Source organism: Arctopsyche grandis, chromosome 5 (genome assembly GCF_051622035.1).
Source record: "Arctopsyche grandis isolate Sample6627 chromosome 5, ASM5162203v2, whole genome shotgun sequence".
Taxonomy (NCBI): domain Eukaryota; kingdom Metazoa; phylum Arthropoda; class Insecta; order Trichoptera; family Hydropsychidae; genus Arctopsyche; species Arctopsyche grandis.
In genome coordinates, this window is record NC_135359.1 from 21,362,776 (window position 1) to 21,383,500 (window position 20,725).

General features: G+C 34.8%; 4 protein-coding genes across 6 annotated transcripts in view; 2 read left to right on the forward strand and 2 right to left on the reverse strand.

The window, feature by feature from the left end:
* The window catches only part of LOC143911561 (pyrimidodiazepine synthase-like), a 155,988-nt gene extending 138,460 nt beyond the window's left edge, over positions 1-17,528 (forward strand). Inside the window, exons 1-5 of one of the 2 annotated variants that reach the window (XM_077430489.1) lie at positions 13,906-14,212; positions 16,238-16,405; positions 16,489-16,646; positions 16,718-16,951; positions 17,036-17,442. In XM_077430489.1, coding sequence (XP_077286615.1) covers positions 14,104-14,212; positions 16,238-16,405; positions 16,489-16,646; positions 16,718-16,951; positions 17,036-17,164 — 798 coding nt within the window. In that variant the 5' untranslated portion in view covers positions 13,906-14,103 and the 3' untranslated portion in view covers positions 17,165-17,442. Of the gene's footprint in view, positions 1-13,905; positions 14,213-16,235; positions 16,406-16,488; positions 16,647-16,717; positions 16,952-17,035 lie in introns of those variants that run through there. The other variant, XM_077430490.1, reaches the window with a different exon arrangement.
* LOC143911556 (uncharacterized) lies at positions 1,744-7,874 on the reverse strand. 2 transcript variants are annotated; one of them, XM_077430479.1, is made up of 15 exons: positions 7,644-7,874; positions 6,617-7,249; positions 6,349-6,545; positions 5,642-5,788; positions 5,416-5,563; positions 5,179-5,329; positions 4,863-5,076; positions 4,574-4,788; positions 4,342-4,492; positions 3,994-4,262; positions 3,810-3,908; positions 3,569-3,725; positions 3,323-3,410; positions 3,001-3,240; positions 1,744-2,930 (listed from the first exon to the last, which is right to left on the reverse strand). In XM_077430479.1, exons 2-15 carry the CDS (start codon positions 7,239-7,241, stop codon positions 2,785-2,787), a joined length of 2,847 nt encoding a protein of 948 aa, XP_077286605.1. In that variant the 5' UTR covers positions 7,242-7,249; positions 7,644-7,874; the 3' UTR covers positions 1,744-2,784. The 2 variants fall into 2 exon arrangements, with proteins under 2 accessions (XP_077286605.1, XP_077286606.1); XM_077430480.1 differs by having other exon boundaries at positions 7,596-7,768.
* Positions 10,170-12,956, forward strand: LOC143911560 (meiotic recombination protein DMC1/LIM15 homolog). Its single transcript, XM_077430488.1, has 5 exons — positions 10,170-10,538; positions 11,427-11,594; positions 11,666-11,768; positions 11,847-12,014; positions 12,095-12,956. The coding sequence occupies exons 1-5, from the start codon at positions 10,231-10,233 to the stop codon at positions 12,350-12,352; spliced, it is 1,005 nt and encodes a 334-aa protein (XP_077286614.1). The 5' UTR covers positions 10,170-10,230; the 3' UTR covers positions 12,353-12,956.
* On the reverse strand, positions 17,436-20,297 carry dup (chromatin licensing and DNA replication factor double parked). Its single transcript, XM_077430481.1, has 2 exons — positions 19,639-20,297; positions 17,436-18,854 (listed from the first exon to the last, which is right to left on the reverse strand). Exons 1-2 carry the CDS (start codon positions 20,275-20,277, stop codon positions 17,679-17,681), a joined length of 1,815 nt encoding a protein of 604 aa, XP_077286607.1. The 5' UTR covers positions 20,278-20,297; the 3' UTR covers positions 17,436-17,678.
* Between the last annotated feature and the right edge of the window lie 428 nt (positions 20,298-20,725).

Here is a 20,725-nt window from a genome sequence, read left to right on the forward strand (position 1 = left end):
TCCTAAAATAATTTACCTCCAATCGCTTAAAATTATTTACAGCGCTGAAAATCACCCAACATTCACTTTTTTAACGTCAATATCTTCAAACACAGATTTTACTTGTCTGCTTATACCCCTCACTGTATCACAATCTTCCGGGAATTGTCGTTCAAATATTTTTCATTAAAATTACGTATTATTTATTATGATCTCTGGTGAACCCCCTTGGATTGTATGGAGACGAGACATAGACACCAAAAAAGAGAGGGGGGGGGGGGCATGTAAAATGCCTTCGAAAGGTGGTACTGGAGACGGATGCTGTACATTATATGGAGCGCAAGACGCATGAAGCATCCTCAAAGATCTGGCAGACTCTCCACAAAATGTAGAAAAATAATTATTTACTACTTTAGCCATATTACCAGGAAGGATGTGGAGAATCTATAGAAGCTGGTAATTACCGGAACACTAGCGGTAAAGCGTGCTAGAAGACAGTCTCTCATAAGATGTGTTAACATTTCAACTTTATATCTATGTACATGTATAGATTTAAAACCCGGCTTAAGGTCTGACCGCACTATACGACAACCGAACGATCCGACACTTCACAACAGTGTGCGACAATATTAGGTAAACCGCACTTGAACGACAGCGATGCGACACTACGCAGTAAATTATGTCAATCACTCGTTCTTTGATATGCGAGGAAGAAGAACAATCGAGAAAAACCAAAAGATTATGGCTACATGCTATTTTAAAGTCACGACATGAAGAAGGAGAATAATTGTCGCAAGGCAACCCCCACCCAACGACATTGCGTCAAAGTTGGTCGAAAAGTCAACTTTGACGAAAGGTATCGTTTTACATCTTGCGACTGTCGCGTAGTGCGTAGTAGTTATGTCTCATACAATTTCATTCAAACAATATTTGGTCGCGTGCTGTTGTGAATTATCGGATCGTTCGGTTGTCGTATAGTGCGGCCAAACCTTTAAGTAAATATGTCATTTTAACCGAATACAACTGACAAATTTAAACCGAATAAATTCTCCAAAATACAAATTACGAGGAAAACTGTCCAATATAATTGTAATAATTTACCGGCGAACTGATTCAATCGACTGGATACCACAACGAGGCCAAACTTGACCTAGGAGCTGTGAATTGTAAAATTGACATAAACGAGATTTGTAACGCACCGACAACGTTATTGTTGGTTTGTTTACGTGCCGTGACGTATGTGGAAGCGGCGATAAGCGGGTGATCTCACGGCTGCCATTGCATACCGCATGTGGACATTCAGAAGAATCTTCCATGATATTTCAGCACTGACGAGCGTACCGATTTCCACGTGCATTTTCGACGATTCCGCCGACGAGAATTCGATCAATTTGCGCAATGTTTTCGTACGACTCACTCGCCCAAGGTCACGCATCCGGTCCAAAACACACGGTGTTGTCCAAACACGATTAGATAACAGTAAAAATTTTCGACCGTTTGTGTACAAAAATCGTAACTTAAACGCCTTTCGCCTCGAAAACATCAACTGCTGTTTGATATGTTCATGTTCACTCGATAACGGTAATTCAAAGTTCGAATGATGATCACTTTTTATTGGGCAACAAACGAAACTCATAGTATAATATTTGGTAATTGGATGGGCTGTAATATGCTGACTTTGATTCAACAATTATGAATTAAAAGAGATAAAAAACAAATGTGATGTGAATTAAGAGATAAAAAACAAAGTTGTTAAAATATTTTGTAACAAATACATCTTGTATATATTAAAGTTTCATTGTTAACAAGTCTATTTTTAAATACATGGTTATACTTCTTACAGTTACAACGATCATTCACAGGGTTTAATTTGGCTATATAACCCCTAAATGAGTGTTACCTAAGTTGAGACCCAATCCAATCGAAAAGAGGATGAAATTTTTGTCTAAATCATCAGTGAATAATAAACTCATACAAGATAAGCTCGTTAATAAGTATAAGTATAGGATAAGGAAAATGGTGTTATAATAAAACCTATCTATTACTATTTCCTAGGAGGGAAAATATTCATATTTCAGCTCTTCTGCATTGCAATCCTATTTTTTAATAAATAATAGATTTTGCAAGATTAAAATCGAAAGTTTATTGTTAATTACACAATAGTATGTATGTAATAATACAAATTTATTTTTTTCCAATACTGTCACTACTACATAGTATTCAAAATAAGAAGGCAACACGTTAACAAACAATATGCGTATATCACACGTTACAAATACATTTTTGAATTTTGTTGTCTTGAAGTGTTCCAAAATTTTCCTCACTTGCATGCTTTTTACTAAGTGAGAATATAATTAATACATTTAAAAAATAATTATCACACGGAACCAATTACAGATTGTTTAAAGGTGTTTCTTGAAATTATTTAAATATATTATTTTGTATATGTATACAAATTTTCCAATCGAAATCTTAACTAAGTTGCATAATCATTACTTGTATATTCGTCGATTTTAGTATATATAAAATAAACTACATTTAGATATTTATGTTGCAATGTGATACATTCAAAATTCAAATCAACCGTGTATACACACTAACTACTAAAAATCACTGAAAGATGTGAATGGTATAATTGTTGCAAAAATTAACAACAATAACAATTTTTCTTTACTTAAACCAACCGTTTTTTAATCACTTAAAAATCTATAATATAAAAAATTAGAATGTACAAGAACATATAATCGCCTCCATCAATTGGATAAAACTAATTTTTCCTAATATAAAATTAATTATATGATCACTTTATATTTTCGATCTTTTTCTCGCGATTGCATCTTCAACTGCTTTCAACTGCTTAAGCAATTCTTCCCTACGAGATACGGGCTTCTTTGCAGGCAATACTTCGTTAATCGGTGACGTTGCAGGTCGTTTCTTAGGGGCGACTCCGTCTAAAATTATATATCGGAAAATGTAACAACATACAAAATCTACACCAAAATAAAATAACAAAGCACTTACCTTTTCTAGTACCTTCCACCACATCTTTCTTTTGTGCGTCAGCTATGTATTTTGGTGAAAGAAGTCTAGGTCCGCCACTGACTTTATTTGGTTGTTTTTTATCCAAACCACCAGGAGCAATACTGACACCACTAATTGCGGTAGCCCCACGATGAGCTGTTTTCGCACGACTTTTAGAGCTATCACTTGAACTAGAGCTATGAGTATCTGAATCCGATTCACTAGAACTCGATGATGAATCTGGAAAATTCAATTTGATATATTCAAATTATAAACAATAACAGTATTTAACCCAGTATAACCATATAAGATCATCGAATACCTGATCCTGAGGATGAAGATTTCGAATATAATTTTCTTTGCCTTGATTTTGGCGGTTTAGTGCGTCCAAACTCATCAACTGTAGAATTCTATGAAATACAAATAAAACAATATTCATTTTTAGTGGTTTAATGATTTCTCATTAAAGCTCTCAATTCGTGTGTTTTTAGAATTCATTCATATTAAAATGAATTAAAAATAAATAAGTCATGTAATTTTATATTTCAAATATGAATAAAGTATTCACTTTATTGTGTGGAGGTGGTGGATTTGCAGCACTTTGGCGAGTAGCAGCTGGTGAAGGAGCCCGTTTCCGTGCAGATGGAGCTGGAGGATTCATAGCAACCGCACGTGCAGTAGCTGCACGTCTTTCCTGTACTATCACAGATGGAGACACTGCTCTCCTACAAATGCGAAAATTTAATTCATATATGTATGTACATAGATGAACCACATTGTAAAAAATCATTTTGATAATAAAGAACTACCTCGATTTTCCAGGAGAATGGGGTCTACGCCTTTTTTTTCTACCAGCAGAACCCGATCTTGCAGAACTGTTTGATGAACGTGAACTGGATCGTGACGAGCTAATTAAAAACACGAGATTTATCAGTACAATTGTTCATTTTAGTATTGAAGATAGAAATATATGCTTGTAAAACATATAATAACCTAGAAGATGAATATGAGCTTCCAGATGAATAACCACGACGACGTCTTCTCGGTTGTTTCTCTCGCCCTCGTCGTGTTCCAGGACTACGGTTACCAGCGCCACCACCACCGCCGCCGCCTACTCCTACTGCTCCTCCTCCTGCTCCTCCTCCTGCACCACCTCCACCTCCTCCTCGCATCCATGGGTCAGCCCATTCATCACCTCTTCCACCAGGGACACCACCAGGAGCGCGTTGAACGATAACCTCTCTCGTTGTTCTACTGCGTCTCTTTAATTAAAAATAGAGTGATTTTTTTTAAAAATTAAGGTAAAATGAATAACCGCCAAATTATATTTGCCACACTTACGGATTTTTGCAAGCCTCTATCGTCAAGCTTGTCATCATATGCATGGGGAGGCATTCCACGTGGTGGTGATATTGAAGCACGATTAATAACTCTTTCATAACCACGGTCGCGAGTATTATATCCTCGACTGATATCTTCGTAATGTGATCGCCTAAAATGATAAAATAAATATTGGATACTAATGTTTTTATAAACGTATTTAGGAACAATGTATTTTTTTGTATGTGTTTACCTCTCAGGTACACGTAGATATTCTTCCCTTTCCCTTTTAACGACTGGTGGACTGCTGGGTGGTGGAAGTCCAGCATATGCAGCTAAATCCGGATCTTCTTCTTCTCCCGGACCTAAGGATGCACCGTGGCCTCCACCACCACCTAAACTTAAATGCATTTTTTTCTCTTCAAAATCAGTATCTTGTTCTTTGCGCTTGCAAGCCTTTCTCATCATCTGAAAAATAAATAAAATTTAGTGAATTCAATTTATTACTATTAGTTGAAATCAATTGATAAATAAAATATTACTTCTTTTGCTGTACGTAAACCTCTCTCCCATGCACTTTCAGCTTGAGATGGTTCTGCTCTACCCATAGGTAAAGTGGAATGTTGAAGTGCAGCTGACGCTATGTGAGGATGAAGATGTCCAGGATGATGTTGACTGTATCCAGAAGCGGGCATTGTTCTTACCATATCAAACATAGTATAATTCCCTTTGTCAGTAACACCAGGATGAAGAAATCTATTTGAGAATGCAATCAGAAAACAAGTAAATAATTAAACTTATGTTATATATATTTAAACATTTTCATTTAAAGAAAATTAAACACATTAATAAACCTACCGACAGCTAACGCCCCACGTACATTGTCCTCTGGAATAAAATCGACACACCGGTCTCGGTTCAGTTTCTTCTGGACGGCGATCCTCGTCATCTGAAACTTCACCTTCTTCGAGAGAAGATGCTGCACCTGATCCTTCATCATCATCATCATCTATTTAAAAATAACGATGCACATTTAACGCAAACATATTAAACTTCACTAAAACACAATCACATTTTGAATGACGATCAAAATACTTTTAGGTTTTTCATTTTGATTGTTGGTGTTGTTTTCAGAGGCCTTTGATCTCGAGGTGGGAGGTGCGTCTAAACATTCTCCTTCTTCTGCTTCAAAATCTAATTGTTCTTCGACATCTTCAGTTTTGTTTGTTTTTTCTTGAGGTATCTATGTATGAAAATAAATTTATTTGAAAATATAATACAAACTTCAATATTTGTGTATCAATATGAAAATAGTTTTAACCTTTTCTAATTTCACTGGTTCAGAACTACCGTTGGTCAATTTAGACGTAGAATTATTGGGAACAGAGTCTTCACTTTTATCATTACTTACTATTGCTTCTGACTTGATTTCTCTAGCAGATTCTTGATTTTTAGACAACTCACGATTCTAAAATATTAATAACAAAACAAATATATCACAGGTAGAGAAAGTCACGATATATTGTTAAAAAAATCATCAATATTGAAATATTCTTTTAAAGTTATTTCCTATAATATTGACAGGGAATGTGAAAAAAATCAGTAATACTGAATTTTATACTTACAAAACTCTCGAAAGTTGTTTTGAAACAACCATTGACATAAAAGATTTTTTTTGCACTTTCTATCACAGATCACTGGTTTTTACTTACACAAACTGATTACAAATACTAAACGCTTTAAAATTTTACACAAAAAATACTTTTCATAACTTTCACGAACTATGCACTGCTATAATCAAAATATTTATATAACATTTTGTCTGAGTTCTTATTATTCTTATTATTGCTAGTGATTTTTTTTTTTTTTGTTTAATACAATATAAACAAAAACATAAATATTGAGACAAATTTGAATCAATTGCAGATGAACTGCAAAACAATTTTAAGTAAAAAAAAGCAAAATAATGAGACAGTGATGTCCACATAAATATACTGTTGTGCAAAAACATATATTTTGTAATCTTACGCTATTGAAGCTTTTCCGAGCAGATGGACGGTCGTCTTCTGAAGCGGGACCCATCGATTCTAAATCAGATACATCCGAAAGATCTTCATGGCTAATGTTCACATTGCAATCGTCTTTCTTATCTCTCCTAGAGCCCCTCAAACCGTCTTTAGATTTTTCTCGAGATTGTTTTTCTTCAGGATCAAATTCCATTTCTCCTAAAAGTTAATGTGTTTAAATGGAAAACTGTGATTTTATTCAGCAATATAAATAATACACCACAAATTACCTTCAGAAATTTCTTCAGTCGGTGGATTATTTACATAATTCGTTCTTTCTTGTGGACTAGAATCTCGACTCGATCCGCTTGAATCAGATTCATCCTTAATTTGAGATTTTTTGGGAGAATTTTGAGGAGAAAGTGAAGTTTGTCTGCTACGTGAATCACTTTTAGGACTCCATTTATTGTCAGATTTTTTTTTTAAATCCGCAGCGGATTCATAAGTAGGACTACCGGGACTACCGGGAACAGAATTAGAAGGATTAGGACTAGATGGTGTGAGACTGGAGGGAGCTGGACTCGGTTGGTCAGTATGTGGCGAAGCCGGATGGGACGGTGGTGACCGACTACCACTTCTGCTTCCGTTTCGAGGACATTCGGGAGACGGTGGTCGTGAATTTTCCGGAGAATCTACATCAGAATTTTGGTTGCTTTGGTGCGACGCCGGTCTCTCTTTATCAGATGATTCAGGACCTTCTACAGACTGCGGACTTTGTGGGTTTGAATGACGATTCGCATTTTTACTGCCTACGGATGATACGCTGGCTCGTCGTGGGGAACTTGAAGCACTACTACCTTCTCCATCTGACGATGCGTCACCTGCAGTTTCACCACGAGAATCTTCTGAATCCATCGACTCAACTGCGTAAAAAAAAAATAAGATGAATCCTTAGAAATACAAATATTTAAGTGGCTCAAATCATAAATGTATTATAAAATAAGACAGCTGTATAATTAAAAAGAAATATCCCAGATTTGTTTCTTTTTTTTAATTTTATATAAGGAAAAGAAAGGTTTTTTAAACATCAGAACGATATAAAAGCATTATATTTGATATTACGCATTTCAGTAACGTCAACATAATGATTTTCATTAAACATTCAAATAAAAGTTGTCAGTACATATAAGCAGTCAACAACGTAGTGTATACAAAATTGAGGTTCTGTCAAAAGTACACAAAAATGTTATATATGTTATTAAAAATTACAAATAATTACGATGAAGACACAGAATAAGATTCGGTGAACGTATTTACATGTGAATGCGAAATGGTGACAAGTTGAAGGGCGTAGTCGCGGGGGGCACCCGCCAAAAAGAGGGACGCGTGAGCCGAAACGAAGACCTCCAGCCGCAAGATACAAGCCAACTCTTTTTCGACCATGTTCTGCCAAACGGCGATCACTATCGCTGAAAAGCCTCGCCACCCATCACTATCTATTCAATCATTCATCACTTTGCTCTACTCGTTGTACTTTCTCTTCACATTGGTCGAGTATTAACGAATACCACCCTGACGAAATATTGCATTATACTCTCACACACGCAACTACATTGTTCCCATACAAGAAACTTTTGAGCAGTGAGACCAATGGGAACAGCGGGTATTATAAACAGCCTTAATTTGAATTTTGATACCAAAACTTAGGTTGGAAAAATAATATCATCAAAAATCATTTATTTATTTATTTTACCATTGTCATAACGGTAAACGGATTATTTCGGAAAAAGCACTAAATTTTAACTATTTCTCACGCAAAGTCACTAAAATCACGATCACGGAACATCTGGCACTCGAGTTCTCATTAGCAGGGCTACCGAGAGGAATCCCGGCACTGGAAAATATATTCATGCCCTATGACAAACAAAAAAGAAAATCTTATAGATATATTTTTAATATGCGAAAAATCTCTCTGCAGCCCCCCCACTATGAAATCTCATGAGCCGCTACTGGTTAAATGCTATTTTTTGAAATAATCTAATAAGTTTACCATGTGGTGCTCACTTTACATGGAATATAATATTTTCATTTATATTTGCATATATTTTGTTTCTCACCGCATTGCTTTCTTTTTTTATATTTTATTCTGTATGTGTGTCAATTTAAATAAAATAAAAATAATATAAATAGGTACGATTTCACATGGACACAAATAATGACGCAGATCGAAAAATAATAAACATTTAGCACTATAAAAATATATGTATTTTTATGTAGAATAATATAAAATATCAATATCGATCAGTCGAACGTCCCAATACGGGGCCCCTCAAGTAGTCCGGGCCCTGGAACTTTAACCCCAGCTTCCCCCCCCCCCCCCTTTCGGTGGCACTGCTCGTCAGTACAATATTTGATAGAGTTTTTGGGTGCCAGATATTCCGTGTTCGAGATTTTAGTGACGTCCACGAGATAGCTTTTTGCGGAATAATCACCGAACCGTCATAACATACTGTCCCAAATCGATATTTACATATGGCCAGACTTGTACATATTTATGCATGTATATAAATTTTGAAAGTATATTCTATCAAACAGTGGTGATAAATAGAGGGTAGGCAGTGAACTTCTGAAGAACCGTTTCTATAATTAAAACAGTTAAATTGGCAAACTCTGATAGAGTTGAAGTCACAAAAATAATTAAATCTAACCAGCAGCACTTCCGAAATACTTCAAACCAGACAAAGTGTGAATTTTTCAATCGAGGATGGGCCCAGAATCTCTCAATTGCTAACACATATCTATTATGTGTTGAGAGGTAAGCGCACAATGCGATTATTTCGCACACTGTGATCCCCGCACACGATAATCGGTACAATGAAAATCGCGAGTACGGAATATCGGCACTTGAGTTCTCGCTAGTATGGCAGTTCGCTTGAATAGCTCTTGATGAATGGAATTTTCAGGTGCCAGATGTTCCATGATCGAAATTTTAGTGGCGTGTGCGAGATCGTTTTCGAACACGTCACTAAAAACTACTCAGTCACTCAGCACCGAACCGTACTGAAATATATGGTTCGGTGATTACTGGTCACAAATTATTCGTCACAAAGTCACTAAAATCTCTATAACGGAACATCTGGCAGCCGAAAAGTCCATCATACTAACGATAACTATCATAGTAACGAGAACTTGAGTGCCAAATATTGTGTATTCGCGATTTTCATGGCAAAAATTGTCTTTGTGACCACCCCAATGTGACGAATAGTCCAATTACCGAAATATATGTACATACATACATTTCAAGTTCTGCTCAAAATTATTATTTGGCTAAATTATTTGTATTTGGCTGAGCCCACTTATGATACGTGTTCATCTCAAACATATTTATTTAATATTTGTCGAGCGTAAGTGCATATTGGTTACGCCTTTGTTCGTCATAATTAGTTATTTTTCGCGCAAAATTAATAATCTATACCTTTTAAAAAATTTTCTTCTGAATCGTAGGCTACGATGTCGTCATCGTAGAACCGAGTGAGTAAATGCAATCTATAATTTGAATCACTTTGGTCCTATACAGATTTGTTTCCGTGTACAAAATCAATAAATAAGTTACAAACTTCTATACTATTCAATTTCGTATGTATGTAAACGGACCTAATGTGTACTCGGCCTTAAAGAGCGTTGAGTATGAGAGTCATTTATATTTTTAAATTAACATTTGTATGGTAAATTGATAAACGAATCGGAGAAACTACATATGTAGTTTATGAATTTCGTACTACATATTGGTACACCTAAATCTGAGATGATGGTCGTGAATAGTGAGAAGTTTATACCATAGTTCGAAAGCGGGAACCGGGAAGTCGACAAGCAAGAAGTGCGTCTTACGTTTTCGAAAGTGAGAATGGAAGTGAAAACGGTCGAAGTTGAAGATGAAGAGACGCCGTTCCTGGACGTGGATGGACTGCAGCAGCACGGCATCAACGTGGCCGACATCAAGAAGCTGAAGATGGCCGGGATCTGCACCATCAAAGGGGTCCACATGACCACGCGCAAGAAACTCGCCGCCATCAAGGGTTTCTCCGAAGCCAAGGTGGACAAGATCAAGGAGGCTTGCCAGAAGATTAGCACAGTGGGATTCCTCACGGCGTTAGAAGTCAGCGATCGTCGTAAAAGCGTATTCAAGATCAGCACCGGCAGCCAGGAACTTGAGCACGTCCTCCTTATATACCCTCCCCCCCCCTAACTATTCTTCCAACCCTCTCCATAGATGTACCCGATTTTGCCTTTATTTTCCTTGTATATTTCATTCTATCTAAAATTTCATCACTGTGTATGTATTGTATAATTATTTTAATTGATTTGTATAATTTGAGGCAAACGGTCACTTTCTGATTTTGAATGTCAATTTTCCTATCTAATTAATTATTTAGATTTAATTTTACACAAAGGATTCAAATCATGCTATGAATATGTAAATAGTTTCAACGCTATAAATCTTTTCTTATACTAAAAGTAAATATTAAATTTGCAAGCAACACTATTATTGAATTTTGGAATTGTACAAAAAAGTTGCGGCTTTCAATATTTTTTCAATGCGATATGGATCCTTTTTTTTTTGAAGTACGCAAATTAAATAATGATTTAAGTAGAAATGTAAGATAATATTTCATCAATAACACAACAATATTGTATTTCCGACGATATATATGTATAATAGGAACTTTATCAAGATCGTTTCATGCTTTGATCTATTATAGTATCGTACCAAAGATTTGATCTAGAGAGGGGGGCAAGGGGTCATGCCGAACAAATAAAAATATTTTTATCGCAAATACAATCAAATTAACTAAGCAGTTATAAAAAAATATTTAAAAGAATAAAATCTAACTTCCTTTTCTTACTACAAATCTTTTGAATTACTTTCGTCGTTATTTTTTTTAAAAACTTGACCCCCCTCGGGTGCTGCTTACATCTTTAACTTAAATTAATAATGAAAATGATAAATAGAGAATGCAATTATAAAATCAGAGAATAACTCAAGTCTCATCAATTTACATATATAACAAACATTATACAATTTTTTCAATAAATTTTTAGTACTTTGATGGGTGGCGGAGTAGAATCCATGGCAATCACTGAAGTCTTCGGAGAGTTTCGTACTGGAAAGACCCAACTATCTCATACACTCTGCGTAACATGTCAAATGTCCCAAAATAATGGTTACACCGGAGGCAAAGTCATATTCCTGGACACTGAACACACATTGTATCCTTACCACAATTTAACATTTCTAAACAACTATATTTATACATAAGTACTTGACAAAATTTAATCAGCCGACCGGATCGTTTGAGGCCCATTGCTGATAGGTTCAACCTCGATCAAAATGCTGTACTAGATAACATACTATACGCACGAGCTTACACTTCAGAGCATCAAGTATTAACAAATAAGATATCATATATAAAATACATTGGTTTGATTGAATAACTTGTTTTTGCTAACAATTTTAACCAGGCCGAATTGTTGGACTACGTTGCTGCAAAATTTCATGAAGAGGCAGGTGTTTTTAAACTTCTAATAGTCGACTCAATCATGGCATTGTTTCGAGTAGATTTTTCAGGCAGAGGTGAACTCGCCGATAGACAACAAAAGTTAGCGCAAGTGTTGTCTCGTCTGCAAAAGGTCTTCAGAGTTCAACTATTCGAGTGCTTGTAAAAAAATACGTTGCATATCTATTAATTTTATTGTACATTTTGGTTCAGATATCTGAAGAGTATAACGTCAGCGTATTTATAACGAATCAAATGACTTCAGATCCCGGAGCCACTTTATCGTTCCAAGCAGATCCCAAAAAGCCGATTGGTGGTAACATTCTCGCTCATGCTTCCACCACTAGAGTTTCACTAAGAAAAGGAAGAGGTGAAACAAGAATTGCCAAAATATATGACTCACCGGATTTGCCTGAAAGTGAAGCCACGTTTGCAATTACTAATGGCGGAATAGCCGATGCAAAAGATTGAATTATTAATTTTTACTATAATTTTAAGACTAATATTTTACTATATTATTGTACGGTTTGTAAATTATTAAGTTGATTTACGGGTTGTAAATTATTCAGTTGATATCTAACATATAAAGTGCCAAGTCATAATGTTGATTCAACTCTAATTGATTAATCGCCATATAAAATAGCAATGTTATTTTTATTACAAATAACGATGACTGTAATTCATCAACAGCTGAAAGAAATATTTTAAATTTACCTTCTAGTTTTTTAATATTCTCCTTTCAGCACTGAATGTACATATGTATGCCTATTCGACACAACAACGAGGAATACTGAAACATCAAACAAAGCAATCGACGTTTTCATTAAAGTAAAATTTAATTATAGTGAAACACCTCAGTAAAAAGTAAACATTGAACGTGCCTTGAAATGTTTATATTTTATGTTACCATGCCATTGAATTAAAATTCCAATTTTGAAATTGAATTTTATATCTACGATTAAATTAATATTAGTTTAGCAATTACAACTGTCTGTGATGATAAATGTCGTTTCATATTTTATCAAAGTTGTGAATTATAATTTGTTTCCATAATAAATTGTGTTCTCATTCCTGTAATTTTTATTTATTTAATCACTTAAAGCTGACAATTCATTTTTAACATGTTACCTTGGCGTATATTCAGTTTGATATTGTTTTTAAATGCTTCTTATAATTATTAAATAAATTATGTTTACAATATATCTATTTTAACAATCACTGATCTACTGAACATTTTCTATTTTACAATTTTATTTCATTTTTGTTAATAATTATAGTAATATATACAGGGGTTTTTTTCCCATGTAATGCAGTGGAACAGCGTTCCGGTACCTTTTTGTCTCGGAATTTTTTACAAGCCTCATATCATTATGTTTCAAACTAATATAATCTTTTCCAATAAAAAATTTGGCAATAAATGAGTTTTGGCACCTTTTTTCTTCAAAAAAAATATTATTCTAATGTTAATGTACAGCATAATAGGAAAACGAGATCAAAAACCTATTTACAATTCTTATAAATGCTTATAAATAATATTAATTGTAAATATGTAGGTTTTTGAGCTCTTTTTCCTATTGGCTTCGTCCACACTACCGATATCTACACCTGATATTTACGAATTTTTCTATAGCCAGTTCCTAAATAGCAACCACAGGTTGCAATATGGGAACTGGATATGGAAAATTCGAAAATATCGGGTGTAGATATCGGTAGTGTGGATGTAGCCATTATGCTATACATTAACATTAGAATAATATAATACTATGATTACTAACCAAATTAAATTAAATTGTAAAATAGAAAATGATCAGTAGATCAGTAGCTATTAAAATAGATATAAGATGTATTGTGAACATAATTTAGTAATAATAAAAAGCATTTGAAAATCAAAATCAAAACTAAATAATATTAACCAAAGACTCTTAAGTAAACGATCCATTCAGTTTGTTTATCATATATGTAATTAAGACATTAAATAAGTTTTTTATGTTTATGTTATAAAGGAATCGCCGGCTTTATATAATATATTTGATGGAAGATTATCAACATGTATATATACTGACAAGTGTTGGAAGATAACCTCACTTTTGGCATCTATGCCGTATTTCGGAAGTGTAGAGTTTAATAATTATTATCTGATACAAAAATGATATACCTATATATAGATTTTTACTGATAAAAAACACGGTCGTCGTGACAAACAGGTATGCGGTAGTAAAACTATGTACGCCATCGTTAATAACCAATTCAATAAGTTGCTGCCATTCGCGAGAGGTATTTCGCGGTCGGTGGTTGCCTTCACCATGAAAGAGGAAAAGCATTTGGCAAAAGGTGAGCATCGGATTTTAAAAATATTGTACAAATGTAACAATTATAATAAGAGTCATCATCGCGATTGCGGATTTTAAAACATTCGAGCGAACCAGCTTGTAGGAATGCTTATGCTAATGTTTCAATGTCAACCACATGTACAGAATAAAAAAAAAAAAAAACTTGCAGTTTGTAAATAAATTATCATTTTTATATAAAACAAAACTTCATCTATTGTTACTACGTACATAGATAAAGTAAAAAACCCAGTATCATTTGCGAATCTCTGATAACTTACTCAAATTTGACCTGTAACATATCACAATAATGGAATGTATCAAACGTCACTAAATTTAAGGTGACCATTCTTTTCGAACTCAAAACCAGGTCATTTTTTCCAAAAAGATATTTCTAAAAACTTATGTAACAATTATTAATTTTTTAAAATATGAATTCATTTTCTTGACTGCTCTTATGAAATTCTACACGAGACTGGTTAAAATTATACTCGGTGATTAGCAAACGTTTTAAAGTTTCGATATTCAGTTGCGTTTTATCACTTGAACCACATATTGTTCATCGAGGAAAAAAGTCCTTCAGCAGGTGCATTTGTTCCTGGTAAACGGAAACAACATTCGATTAGTTTTCAAATATTTTTATAGGAGACATAATTTTTGCTGAAGACTATATTTAAATCTTTCTATTACATACTATTGGTTAAGAAAGTGTACTGGTTTTATCTCACGACTTACCAGGACAGATCCTCAAAAAATTAGTACTGTACTAGTAAAATCAGTATGAATGGTCAACTTACCAAATATCAAAATTTTCATTGCAAAATTTGATTACATTTTTAATGGAAGGTCTATTTAAGCAAATTTTTTTAAATTTAATCAAAAAAGTAATAATCTGGAAGTATTTCTTTTAAAACGAAATATTTATTTTTTTGCATTTAAAAAAACTTATTCGTTCTACCATCTACCGAAGAAGAAAAAACATTCTTACAAAAGAGAGGAATCTTGGTAGTAAGGATGTGCAAGGAAATTGCATTGTGTACAAGGAAATATGAAATGATGCTCTAATTGTCTTGTCGAAAAAAAAAAAATCAAAATTCGACACGGAAATCGTTTCGGCAATAGCTATTTCTGACAGCCGTTTGTTTTTACAAGTCTTTTTGTATATTGTTGAGCCACGAATTGACGTTGATCACATTGCTCAAGGAGGTATAGGACGGGAAGTTAATTAAGCGCAACCAAGAACACAACTATCGACTGGAGCAACTATTACATTTAAGATAAATCTGCGCCAAGAATTTTAACGAATGTTCCAAACAGAAAATAGGAGGCAAAAGATCAATCGTTGAAAGCTGGTTAATAAAGAAAAAGAATATTACCAGTAGAGTACTTCCTCAACAGTGGATTTTGGAAGACTCATGATTATTTTTTAGTCAAAGTGGCTGATCACAGTTCAAGAATTGGAAAAAACTGGAGTTGAACATTGCAAAGTCAATTATCGCTACAACTCGGTTGTTCTGCACCCTGGCGTCCATACTCAAATGTCGAGCACATATGGGTAACAAACGACACAGAGGAACAATCCGTCATCATTTCAAATCGAATTCATTTGGAAACAACTGGTCAGAAACGACAACGTATTCAAGTCACTTTTGGATGCAATCAAAAATTTTTCCCTTCCGGAATCTGAATTATAATAACATAAATTTATTTAATTATTGAAACAGGGGGTTAGGTTTTGTTTTTAATAAAAATATATATTATGTTTAAAAGAAATGCCTCCGGTTAATGGGCATATACCTTTTATTTGCCGATTCAAAAACAGGTTCATGTCTATTCTTCCGACTTGGAATTTATCGATTTTTCGTTATTAACACACCTTTAAAATATACATAATTGTATATGTGTTTTGTATACGTACAAACTCGACAACGAGATACACCGAAACTCGATAAGTTTCAATTTGGTGAAACTCGATAAGTTTCAAGTTGGTATATAATATTTTTACAACAGTCATTATTTATTATTTCAGGTTCGCAGTTGCCGCCATTCAATGGCAAACTTCGGATTTATAATATGAGGTTTTGCCCTTATGCTCAAAGAACTGTACTTATTCTCAATGCTAAAAAAGTTCCATATGAAGTTGTGAATATAAATCTCACTGAAAAGCCTGAATGGCTTACGAGCAAGAGTCCTTTTGGTACGTACTGTTTAAATGAAATCATGATCTTCTATATATGTATGTGTACATATTTCATTACTCCAACTATTATATATTTTTAGGCAAAGTTCCTGCTTTGGAAATAGAAAACAACTTGACAATCTATGAGAGTTTAGTAACATCAGACTATCTCGATGATAAGTATCCAAATCCACCACTTACAGCAACAGATCCTCTGAGAAAGGCTCAAGACAAGTTGATCATTGAAAACTTTACAGCTGTAAGTTTTCTAATATTTTTAACTCTTTCTCTTCCCTTAATATGTAAATTATATGATTATGGTTTTTTTAGAGCATTGTGGCATTCTATAAAGCGATGATGCAGAAAGAATCAGCACCAGAAAAACTAAACGAAGGATTAACCTTTGTGCAAAGTGAGCTGGAAAAGCGCTCGACTAAATTCCTAGCGGGAAGTCAGCCGGGAATGGTGGATTATATGATATGGCCATGGTTTGAACGTTTCGGTCTTCTTCCATTGCGAGGCTATAAGGATATGGCTATGGATCCAATAAAATATAAAACATTAGTGAGTTGTTTTATCTTTCCTCAGGGCTTTCGAATACGAAATAATATATAGTAACATTTTTTTAACCAAACAATATTGTCGTAGATCTCTTGGATGGACCAAATGAAAGAAGATCCAGCTGTTAAAGCTTATTATTTGGACTTGGAAACTCATAACAGATTCTTCGACAAAAGAGTTAATGGAGATGTTGACTGTTATGATATATTGATATAATGCATACAAGTGTTACGGATCTGTGGTAACCATACAAACTGGTTTTTGAACGAATTTTGTGTAATGGTTTCTGTGTTATTATATACTATGTACGGTACCCAGTTTTTTCCCAAAGTCACCACTGAATGCATTACCATTGAGATCTATTTACTAATTTGAAACTAAATTTGTCACAGACTTAATCTGTAGGTATATTTACAATATATAATATAATTTTTGTTACAATCACATATTGAGTATCTTGTAATAAAAAAAAAAAAAAAAAAACATTGAATTCAAGTTAATGCTTTATATTTAATAATATAATTGGCCGATTTTAAAAATGTAACATTGCAAAAACACAAAATAAAGTTATCATAAGTTTAGTCGATAATATTATATTACTTCATAGTTAGAACCTAGGAGAACCACTTTCACTATGAAAGTATGAAATGATTAATTGAAAATATTAATTGGACATAAATATTTTTGGTATAGTGGTAAACAAAACTACATTATACTATACTACCTAATATCAAGGCATATTTTTATTGGCTGCGGCTTCTAATTTCTTGATTAAATTCGTCATATCGGCTTTTTTTGCCAATTTAAGATAATCAACTTTTCGAACAATATGAAACGTTAACCATTCAGGTACTTCTTCACTCAAACATCTTAATAGTCTAACAAGTTCTTCGTGGGACATTTTAGATGCAAAACTATTGTCAAGTTTAGCTATTACAAAATCTAATGGTAGAATACCTTTCCTTTCGGTGATGAACACGTTTCGTAGAATTTTAGCTAAATCTGGAAGCCTTTGATATATTAAAATATTCTCATTCTGCATTATGGTTCGCGTCATAGTTTGAAGCGCTTTCTCGGCCTGACGAGCTTTAACTTTCTGCAGTAATGCATTTGGTATACCCTTCAAAGCTGGATTAACGAGAGGAGCATCTGGCGACAAATTTATTTTAATGGTTTGAGTAGATTGACTCGAATGCAGTATACTATATTTTGGATCATCAGTCTCATCGCTCTTTTCCTGCGATTTTAAATCAGCCAATCTCTGGAGAGCTCTCTCCACTCTTGGATTATTACTGAACATTTGCTTCGCTTTTGAAAGTACATCCTGGGCTGTTGAAAATCGCTCAACATGAGGCTCGGGAGGCAAAGCATCACTTTCAACGTCAGGAATTCGATCCACATCAAATTCCGGATGCCAAACCTTCAAATCCACCCTGGATATTTTAAGAGGGGGATCCAAAGATTTGAGATATTCATCGTGATGGTCCTTCACTTTTTCTACCAACATGTTGTAAAAACTGCGACGTCTCTCGAGAATTACACTGGGATTCATAACGTCCACTGGAGAGCCAGTTACCTGATGTACAATAATCGGAGTGATTACCAAATCGTATTCGTCTCTCTTAGAAGTCATTCCAAAGTTTTTGAGTTTTTCACGCGAGAAGCTGTACATATTTGGGCTAAGGAATTTGATTTGTTCCAGATGCTTTTCGGTAATGTTTCTCTTCAACATATCTTGGGCGGCCGGTTTAACCTTGGAGAAAGTAACCGTTTCGCGCCGATTGTGAAGCAACGCACAAGCAGTCTCCACAGCTCTGAATACTTCTGCTAGCCATCGGTAATGATGTGGCAGCGTTAGAGTAGATCCAGCAGTTGCTAACGATGAAAACCGCTGGAACGCTGGTAGCTGTAAAAAAAAAATTAAATATAATTAAAACTATTATATATTTGAACGCTACTAAAATATGCTCAAAGGTTTATAGCTTGGGTTTAAAATAAACAATATTTAAAAATAATAGTTTGGGATGTCTGTACAATCAATTTCGACATTCACTGAACTGTGTCTATTAACCGTTTGCCCGCGGTCGTCTTCTATGGAAGCTTTGCGCGACAAGTCTGTATCGCGGCTGTCTTCCATAGAATTTCTGAACTTTGCACGGGATTTTGAGCCTTATATGCGCCTATTTCAACTGTTTTAAGGTTCAAAATTGGTTGAATATATTACTGAGAGTTGAATGCTATCTATTCAATTTGCTTAAAATGAATATATACCAGTCAAAATTAGTTTTTTGTGGAACCATACTGAAACCTCGTTTATGTGACGTCACGTCTGTTGAACAATGACGACGATACGTCTCAATTGTATGAAGAATGATTATTTGACATTTAAGCCAAAACTACGAGATATATTAGGTATTTTATTGTTTAAAATAATACTTTATGTGTTAATTAACGTATTTGGTTACTTGAGTAAATATTAAAATCTGTATTTAAGGTCGAAAACTCGATTGCCAAATTCGCGAAAAAGGTGCCGCGTACGGGGCTTGTTCGCTATATTTATTGCCGCAGGCAAAGGGTTAACAAAAAATGTCGCTCGACTTGACAATAAATTTAGGTTGGATTTTAAACAAAACAAATATTATGATACATATGTATATTGGTAAGTATTTATATTTGGAAGTGAAACTTACTTTCGTTGGACTTTTGATCGGACTCCTCAACAACAGCGGTGCTTCTTTGATGGGAGATGTGAATGGGCTGGCTTGTTTCTTCGGACTCACCGGAACGAGTAATTCAATGGATTTGAACTCTTTGAGAGTGGCCTTTGGAAGTGTTTTTCTCGACGACTGTTCTGCCTCGTCTTGCAGCTTGTCATAGTTAGCATTGAAAGAATTGAGTTTCGACTTGAGCTCTCGGAGTCGGGAGCTTTTACCAAGGGCTTTTTTGATGTCACCAAGGTTTGGGTTACGAGGTGAGGGACGAGGGGTGGGAGCAGGATTCTTGACGGGAGAAAGCGGACTCAATTTACGGAAGGGTACTGCGACTTCTTTGGTGCTAGAGGATTCATCTTCAAACGTCAACTTGGTGACGGCTCGAGAAGGGAGTTGCTTGTCGATGTTGGCGTTGTTGTCCAAAGAATCCAGCTGCAGCAGGTGAATTTTGTTGGGGTGCAGTTCTCCATCCGTGGAGAATTTTCGCTTGAGTGACCGGACGGAATAATAGTTGGTAATCGAAGCTTGAGCCATCGTTTCTTCTTGCAGCTCTACACCAGACCTAGCGTTTACGTCGACCGCCACTGACAGCGGTGGCGCTGCTTTAGTGACGCCCATCGCGATTCTCGCGCCAAAACCTACCTACGTGGCCCTACCATACCCCTATTTATAACCATACTCTTTCGCAATACTAAACTTTTGTAACATACATAGTAAACAAAACCTAGGTGGCCATTGTGGACATCTTAAAGAGACCTTTCCCGAGGGGTATAAACTAAGGACATAAGTTAAGTTTTGATATGGTAATTTACCAAAATATATAACGTAAAGAATATTAAATATACACTGATTTAAGACATCAAAACAAAGAAAAATAATTCATTGAGCTAGGTTGTGGAAACTAGATGATTGTGTTAAGTTACATAGATAAAAATAATAATAAAAAAATGCACGTGACACGGTCTCCGTCACGGGCCCGAATGTGAAACGCCCGAAAACGCAAATATCGGAAGGCAAAGATCGAAAATCGAAAGATCTGAAGTCGAAAGATAAAAAAGGGTCTCTC

Bases quoted from the DNA above. Each gene is read 5' to 3' on its own strand.
- LOC143911556 (XM_077430479.1), bottom strand. From the start codon at position 7,241: ATGGATTCAGAAGATTCTCGTGGTGAAACTGCAGGTGACGCATCGTCA. The intron at 4,789-4,862 runs GTAATATTTTAT...TTTATTTTTCAG, and splicing joins GTTTACGTACAGCAAAAGAA to ATGATGAGAAAGGCTTGCAA. The intron at 3,726-3,809 runs GTAGTTCTTTAT...TCGCATTTGTAG, and splicing joins CATTCTCCTGGAAAATCGAG to GAGAGCAGTGTCTCCATCTG.
- LOC143911560 (XM_077430488.1), top strand. From the start codon at position 10,231: ATGGAAGTGAAAACGGTCGAAGTTGAAGATGAAGAGACGCCGTTCCTG. The intron at 10,539-11,426 runs GCACGTCCTCCT...ATAAATTTTTAG, and splicing joins ACCGGCAGCCAGGAACTTGA to TACTTTGATGGGTGGCGGAG. The intron at 11,769-11,846 runs GTATTAACAAAT...AATTTTAACCAG, and splicing joins CTTACACTTCAGAGCATCAA to GCCGAATTGTTGGACTACGT.
- dup (XM_077430481.1), bottom strand. From the start codon at position 20,277: ATGGGCGTCACTAAAGCAGCGCCACCGCTGTCAGTGGCGGTCGACGTA. The intron at 18,855-19,638 runs GTAAGTTTCACT...TTTTTTTTACAG, and splicing joins CGATCAAAAGTCCAACGAAA to CTACCAGCGTTCCAGCGGTT.